The sequence below is a fragment of the Bactrocera tryoni genome, unplaced genomic scaffold, assembly GCF_016617805.1.
Source record: "Bactrocera tryoni isolate S06 unplaced genomic scaffold, CSIRO_BtryS06_freeze2 scaffold_7, whole genome shotgun sequence".
NCBI classification, from domain to species: Eukaryota; Metazoa; Arthropoda; class Insecta; order Diptera; family Tephritidae; genus Bactrocera; species Bactrocera tryoni.
The window spans coordinates 5,154,059-5,163,035 of record NW_024396366.1 but is presented as its reverse complement, the minus strand read 5'-3'; the positions used below and the strand labels follow the sequence as shown (position 1 = coordinate 5,163,035).

The 8,977-nt window shown below is 34.0% G+C and overlaps 1 protein-coding gene across 1 annotated transcript; it reads right to left on the bottom strand.

The window, feature by feature from the left end:
• Positions 1-7,621: 7,621 nt before the first annotated feature.
• On the bottom strand, positions 7,622-8,783 carry LOC120781707. The gene is made up of 4 exons (XM_040113938.1): positions 8,756-8,783; positions 8,583-8,689; positions 8,342-8,519; positions 7,622-8,277 (listed from the first exon to the last, which is right to left on the bottom strand). Coding segments are annotated over exons 1-4 (771 nt in total). The 5' UTR covers positions 8,757-8,783; the 3' UTR covers positions 7,622-7,792.
• Between the last annotated feature and the right edge of the window lie 194 nt (positions 8,784-8,977).

Below are 8,977 nucleotides of genomic sequence, written 5' to 3'. Positions count from 1 at the left end.
AAATCAACACGAATACTCCTTTGGTGTTCGTTGTTTGACTATGTCTAACACGAGTGCTATATTTTAATACCCCTCTTTTAATTTTGTTGAATGAGCAAGTAGAACTTCCATGCCTTTGCTAAGCTTTGAACTTTCGTATAGCAGTATTAAACCGCAGCTCAAAACAAAGAGCACATACAGCTACATACGATTTACATATACATACATACAGTGATTTCAAAAAGTGTTCACGTATGGTAAAAAAATAGTGCATTACAGCTGATCTTTAGAAAAATAAACATTCAAATAAAATTTGGTTTTACGAGAAGTAAAGTATATTTAATCAAAAACTTTTTAACATAAACAAGCACTTCATTTAATAATCTCTAGTGGCTATAGTATATATAAAGTAATACAGTTCATGTGAACATTATTTGAACTTGGCGGTAAAGTGGCGATTGAAGTTCAATAACTAATAAATCTCTTAATAGCGAAATAAAAATAAATTTCGAAATAATTACTGAACTACCAAAAGAAATTCATAAAAGTGAAACAATGTCGTGGAAATTGACTAATTTTGAAGGAAAATATCTTGATGCAATTATTGGTCAAAATATAGTATTAAAACCACTTAAAGCTATTATAAACATGGAAAAGGAGACCGTTACTATAAATAACTGTGAAAATGATTATATAAAAGAATATCCTTATAAAACTTAAATTGTGAAGAAAGAAATCAGTTACATGAATATCAAGATTTAATTTATACTTAACAAATAAAAACATAAAATAGCATGAAATAAAAACAGTTTCTGATAGACCCATTTATTCAAAAATACATAAGAATCCACAAATGCATGAAAAAGAAGTAAATAAACAAATAAAATATATGCAGAAACAAGGTATTATAAAAGAAAGCGATTCCCCTTATAATAGACATTAGTGGTGAAAAGAAGTGGAGACTTGTTCTGATATTGACAGTTTACTAGACAAACTTGGACGTGCACAATATTTCTCGATTTTGGATTTGGCGAAAGGGTTTCACCAAATTCTTGCCAAAGAAGTAGACCGGTTGAAAATTGCCTTTTCTACACCCCACGGACATTATGAATACGTTCGGGTGCCTTTTGGTCTAAAAAATGCTCCTGCAACGTTTCAAAGATTAATTAATCGGGTACTAAAAGACCTAATCAATAAAATATGCGTAGTATCTTTGGATGAGGTACTCATATTTTCCACAAGTTTGAGCGAACATATTGAAAGTATTAAAAGAGTTATGACCAAGTTAAGAGAAGCTAAACTAAAAATACAAATAAATTAATGTAAATTTTTCTCTAAGGAAACTCTATATTTAGGTCACGTTTTGACACCCTACGGTGTAAAGCCAAGCCCCAAAAAAGTGAAACTTATATTGGGTTTAAAGATTTCAAAAAACATTAAAAAAAATTAAATCATTTCTGTGTATTTGTGGTTATTACAAGAAATTCGTTAGGGATTTTGCGAGTGTGGCATATCCAATGGTAAAATATTTTATGAAGGACGCTAAAATTAATACAAGTGATTCTAATTTTATAAATTAATTTTAAAAGATGAAACGAATCATTATGTAAACCCCGGTACTAAAGTATCGCGACTTTAATAAACATTTTAAGTTGGCCCCCGACGCAAGCTCTTTTGCAATAGGAGCAGTGCTGCAATAAGACAAGCACCCTATATGTTTCGCCAGCCGAAACTTAAGTGATCATGTCCGTAATTATTCGGTCGCAGAAAAAGAGCTCTTAGCCATCGTTTTTTTTGGCTATTTTCGGTCAAATTTGCTCAGTTTACCATTTCCTCTGATCATGAGCCACTCAAGTAGTTGTACATAAAAACGCAGGGAAAAGACGCACGTCCAAGACTTTGCCGGTGGTTGATTAAGGGATTATATACACTGGTGTGGGCAGGACAAATCGATATTTTTTTGCATTTTCTTTAAGTATATCCTTCTAAAATTATTTCTTCCAAATTTCATGGAGATCTGAGCACTAAAACCAAAATTACAGCTGTCAACAGCGCGCTTCTCCCATGTTCCCCCGAGTGCGACTACGAGTGCGCTTATCTCAAAATGATATTTTTTAAAAATTACCGTTGCGGTGAGCAAAGTTTCTCAAAAACCATGTGGCCTATCGATCAAATTTTTTCTATCTACATGAAAACTACAATATCTCATACTTGAACGAAGGATTGTTTATTTTGAACATATTTTTTTTTTTGGAATGAAAAAACTGAATTTTTAGACCCACAAAAATGTTTATTTCGCCAAATCCTTCGTTCAAATACGGCGTTATGATATAAACTAAAGAAAACTGTTCTTTTATTTGATTGCATATGAATCATCACCTACTTATCATACTCACCGCAAAGCGTGTAAGAAAAAAAGTGGATCAGCACAACAACTGTAGTACCAACAAGTAGGCACATTTCTCACTGAAAATTTAAATTTAACAACTTTAAACATATATAAACCTATCAACAGTGTTCCATTATTTAAAAAAATTGAGTCTTTGCAAAAAAAAAATCTTAAAAAAACTATTTTTTTTTTTCAAAAAGTAAGTGTATATGTTAAGGGACTATAATATGAATATACTTCTACTTATAATTACTTAAGGGGGAGAGATAATCGCGTATCATACTTCTTAAGCAGAATAAATTCTGATACCCACGAAATAAATTTAGGTAGGTTCGATAGCTAAAATTTTCTGTATAATAATATGCATAACATTCCCAACAAGAAGCCTTAAATGACCATATTGGTATTCTAGATACAATAGTTAATATGTTTCCAACACAAAATATATTAAAAAATACGGAAATAAAGGATTTAGAAATCACTAACGATTAGAGAAAAATATATATAAATTTAGAAGATCTTAATAGTGATTTAGAAGACAAATTGCGACAACATATAACAAATGAGAAAATAGGTCGACAGCAAATATAATATTTTACAAAAAAAGGTAATAAAGTTATATGAATATGAACCAAATGTGAAGTTTTTTAAGTGTTCATACATGGCAAAGGATATGAAGTCGGAAGAGCAAACATTTAAAAAAATTTACTTGTACCACAGAAATGCGACAGGACTTGCTGGTATTAATGAAAATTACCAAGGACTGAAAAAAAATATATACTCCCCAAATTTAAAGGCCTAAATTCAAAAATATATAAAAAAAAATTGCGACGTTTGTATTAGAGCAAAAGACAATCGTACTCCAATAAAGTCTACATTTATTTTAACTGAAACACCGAAAGATATTAACCAGGTTATACACATGTACATACGGTATATACTAACACAATGTAAATTTTTTATTATTAATAGATCGATTCTCTAAATTTACTACTTCTTACTTCCTGGAAAACAGGAAATATAACTTTTCATTTAACGAAGCCTAACAATCATATTGGAAATTCTGATATTGAGAGGTTACATAACACTAAAAAAAATTATCTGCCCTCTAGCATATGTTTAACAGTCTACAACCGTAAATGCAGTATTCTGTAAGGCGTGCGGAATAAAAACTTAGTGATTGCCTTTGGTCTTTGTCGTATTGTTGTAATACCGCACCAACGGTTCCACATGCATCCATCGTCAAACTGAGTTAACCCCGGGTTTAAGATAGGAGAGTAAAATTGGTTTACATAAATCGTCGCAAGCCACATGCTATTCTGGTGGTGAGATTCCGCTGTTGTTTATGTGTTTGCTGTCTTTATATATCGCTAGGTTCGACAGGAATCTGGTGGTACGCCCGGCGAAGATGGAGACATCGATCGGAGGGATACTACTCTAGAATGTCAGGGTATACACTCGTGAGCACGCAAGCCTTACCGCTCAAAATTTCCAAGTATTGCGTTAATTTGACTACATTTTATAGCAGTACTTTTTGCGGTATAGACATTTTTTATTTAGAAATAAGTTAATGACATGTTGATAATCAAAAATATTAAAAATTAAAAACCAAACACATTCAGCTATAGATAAATCAATTGAACGATAGTGAACTTTACCAAATGAGTTCGAAATGTAAGATACTGCCATGCGATGTAAAAATTATATATTTTGTTTTTTCTAATTTAATTTCATTTACACTATATTTGAAATTCATATTTTTTAATTTTTTGTTTAATTGAAACACGAAGTTTATTAGGTTTGTGTTTTACTCATTAAACGTAAAAAATTAAAAACTGTAATTATAATTAGATAATATAATTTAGTTTACTTAAGCTTAACAAAAACATAAAAAAAAATTGTAGAAAATACCGAACGAACGAAAAGGCCCAAAAAAAATTAAAGAAAGTATAGTGGTAAGGTGTGCGTGGCCACGAGTGTAGCTATCCCGTCAGTCGATGTTGAGCTCGAAATATTTAATATATACATCCCCCCAGTTACATGTTGCCCTACAGGATATCACCCGAACATAGGTGCGCTACTTTGGGGGGACTTTAACGCGTACCGAATATACAGAATTATGGGCACCTGCAATAGCTCACCCGATATTACCTAACTCACGCATCAGACCACTTGCTCATTCAAATCTCGATAGAGAAACCTCGTGATTTTGTTTCTGTGGACAAGCGTACCTGGGTCGGCTTCACAGAATTTATTGAGAACACCTATACCGTTTTACCCATTCCTACGGACGTAACCATTGCCGAACGTCGATTCCACAAGGTGATTCCAGCAGCTACCGCTCGCTTCATCGCGGCTAAAAGAATGGCGGAACTCCGCCCAAATTTCCCAGCCAAAGCAGCGCTTTTAGATAACGACACGTGAGGGATCTCAATTTGGAGATACGGCGATTGCTAAATCAACATAAGTGGACGAAATGGATAAAGCACTTGAAGTCTTACAGCCTCTTCACAGGTATAAGTAAGCTTTGGTATACTACTATCAAGGCTTTGTCTAATCCGAAGAGAAATTATGAGTTACTTTCACTGATGAGAAGGTTCAGAATGTCAACAATAAGGCAAAATCATCTAAATCCATTGGCCTCGATGGAATCAACATGCTTATGCTAAAGCATATTAACTCGACGGTAGTAAGTTACCTCACAAAGGTCCTCAACCTGTCACTGTCCAATCTTCAAATACGCGATGTGTAGAAAATCGAGAGAGTGGTCCCACCACTGAAACCTGGGAAACCCGGCAACAAACGGGGTCCTATCGTCCGATAACTCTCCACTTCATAGTAGTGAAGACACTTGAAACCTTTGCACTACCACAGCAATTCATAAACGCCCAGATAGTTCGTGGCCTTAACCAGAAACCACCCTGTGAGAGAACGATCCTCGTAGCCTTGGATTTGTCAAAAGCCTTGAACTACCTAAGCGGGTGTCAATCATCCGTAATATTTCGAGAAAAAAAATTAGAAGAAGGGGTTCCGCAGGGTGGTGTTCTCTTCCCGCTATTGTTTAACTTCTTACCTGGAAACTCCCACAGCCACTAGAGTCATTTTCCATAACCTCGTACGCTAAAGATTGGCAAGTGTTCAAAGGTAAACAGCTATCTCTCCGACCTTTCCCGCTTCTTCACTGCACTGAACTTGACACTCTCCCTCACCAATATTTAGAAATTGGACGAAGGAGTACATACTTAACCTTAATATTGCAGTCGATGGCATCAAGATCCCGACTGTCAATAATCCTAAGATTTTAGGTGTAACTTTTGATGGTATATGCTCCTTCATTCCTCATATGACCGCGATTGTCGCAAAAATTCAGAAACGTTGTTGGAAACTTACAAGGCAATCGGCCAGCCGGACATAAGTTTATATACAGACGTTTGTAGCTATAACTTTTTGTTATTTTTGTCTGTTCTTTAGCAGCTTATAGTTGGATCCTATTTCTATATTAGGGTACCAAGATGTGATACAAACACTTAAGTAAAACAACAAAATTTTAAAGAATGTTTTTCTTCTATTATTATGTATATATTGTACGTATTTACGTAACACCACTCCAAAAATAGAGAGAAAACTAAGTAAAGTAAACTTTAAAGACTTTTATTTAAATATGTAAACGAACATACAACTTCGACTTTCAATTTTCGACGATCGCATCGCAAAATAATAGTTTCGAAAAAATCACTTTTAAGGCTTTAAGTTAGATCTAAATCAGTCGAGTTACAATAAAAATATAGCGGTCTTTACTTTGATAATAACTTAAATTTTGAGAAATCCTTCTAACGAGATATTTTGGAACATCTTTAATAATAGGAATAAATACAAAAAAATATTTATTTTAAAATGTTAGACTAGAACAGTCCGTTAAGAATCAAATGCTCATATTAAAACATTATTAGGCTGTTCACGGTAAGGTGGTTATCGGGTTATGTGCTTATTAGATTAAAAATAACCTCTATGCTCCGTGAGCACCCTATGTTATATGGTTATTTGCTTATTTTTACTAAACAGCTGTTCATTGTTTACAATTTTAGTTCAATGAAATTCCTACTTATAAAATGCCTAAAGAAAGTTTAAAAAGCAAAATAATCGATTTTAAAATAAGTTCTGCTATTCAGGAAATGGACTTTATTGAAGGTATGTGCTTATTAAATAATCCGAATTTTAAGGGTTCAAAAAATTCTTTGTATAAAATTTGCAGACATCTTGCGCCCTGAAGAGTGTCATAATGCAATGGATGAAGTACTAGATGAACTGCTAGAGGACATAACTTTAATCATCTGTAGTAGACGGGGAGATGAACTACATGTTCCAAAATCTATTCATTGGCGAGAAAATGTTCTGTGTTGCTTTGACGATGGAAGATTTTTACAAATGCTGCGCGTCAGCAAATGACAATTCGCTCATCTCCTAGAAATATTTTCTAATGATATGAACTTTACTAATTCAAGTTTACAAATACCTGTAGATTTGCAACTCGCAATCGTATTGCTCCGATTAGGTTCATCGGGTGAAAGTGCTTCTATACGTAAAATCGCTACAACTTTTGGTGTGGGAGATGGAGGTACATTGACCAATATCACCAAAAGAGTTTTTTCGGCAATTTTGAATAAACTACACCAATTCATTCATTGGCCTGGACCGGCAGAGCGCCGGGAACTTGTTTTCCAAACATTCTGCGAATTACCATATTGCATTGGTTACATTGACGGTAGCGAGATTAAACTGGCCGAAAAGCCGAATAAAAATCATGAGGTGTATTTTTCTCGACAACGAATATACTCTATCAAATTGCAAGTCGTATGTGACCATAAGTTACGCATATTACATGCAGAAGTGGGCAATCCTGGAAGCTACCACGATTCTAAAGTGTTAAGGAAATCTCATATTGGAAGAAACACAACTAGCTTATTTAGTGGAGAAGAGTGGATTGCAGGGGATTCTGCGTATAAGTTGACAAAACATTTAATAACACCATACCGAAGCAATTCTTCTTTAGCAGACTCTGAAAGACAAGCTAAATTCAACAAAATACATAGCCAGTATCGTGTTAGAGTCAAAAATTGTTTCGGTATTCTTAAAGAAAAGTTTTGTAGTTTGAAACAAATGCGGATTAAAATAAAAGACCGTGAAAGTCAAACATTTTTTAATAAATGGGTACTTGTCTGCTGTGTGCTGCACAACATACTCTTGGAAGGACGAGATTCTTCACACTTTGAAAGGCAAAGTGTCGAAGCCCATGGATGCCAATATGATGGAGATGCTATTGTTGCACCTACCCCCGAACTAAAAAGACAAGCACTATACAATTTAATTTTTCAATAAAAATTCATATTTTTGTTTTAATAACAAGTAAAAAAAGTATTTATTTGTTTATTGGTTGTTTATATTATTATTTTTATACTTCATTTCAATTTCTAATTTCCTTATTCTTTCATTCTGCTCCAACTCCATTTTTTTGAGTTCGAAATCGTTTTCGATCTTCTTCTTTTCATTTTCCAGTTTGTTTGCTTCAACTTGCTTCATCCAATTGAATTTTTCTATTTCAAATTGAAGCTGTTTTTCCCGAAAGCTCATTCTTTCAGCTTCTAATGTTGCCAGTTTGTCAATGGCAGTGTGTTGATGTTTGGCCTTAATTTTTTTTACAAACGGGCTGGCCGCAGATGAGCCAGATGCCAATAGAGATGTGTCATTTTCTTCCTCCGCTTCGGGTTCGGGCTCTTCCAAATCATGCACAACATTTTCAATAGAGTCGAGTTCCATTGCAGAGGAACTCATTACCACCACCTCAGCTTCCCTCTCCGTAGCAAAAATGTCCGCTAATTGTTTGTAATGCGGACAACTTTTAAGCACTTTATCTGTAATAAAGCAAATCAATTTAATTCCAAAGTTGATATTAAAATATATATGTATAAAATCTACCCATCACAGTCAGCTCCACATCGCCATCCTCTACTCCAGCGCCCGTGGAATTTAGCCAGTGTTCTGCCGACTTCATTTGGCTTTTTAAATAGCGAATCTTACATTTTAAGATGTTGCACGTTGCTTCAATTTTTGTCACTGCAAGCAACTTACTATAGTAAATTTTCGCTGTTGGTTTCTGAAATTAAAGGAGATGTGATTAAATTAAAATACATAAATAACTAATGTGTCGAAGACTAACCTCGACGTTTCGGTGATCCTGCATATAGGACAGCACGGCTTTGATTTCGGCTTCCGTCCATTTTTTCACCTCCGTTTCTCGCCGGCGCTTTCGTATTTCTGTAGACACTAAAATTATAGTATAAATAAATGACAAAATTGTATATTTGTTTTGCACTTTATCTTTTTACTTACTTTGATGATTTTTGTTGATTTTCGTTGATTTTTGCAGATTTTTGATTAATGTTGATGCTTTTGGATGCTTTTTATTCTGATTTTAATTTGCTGATTGTAAACAAAAAACAGCTGTTAATAGCAGATTTTCCAATAAGAAAATCTAAATGGAAATGCCATTCGCTTAGTTTTATTTATTTTTTGTGCTGCCATTTAGTAAAATTGCAACGACTTTCTAACACT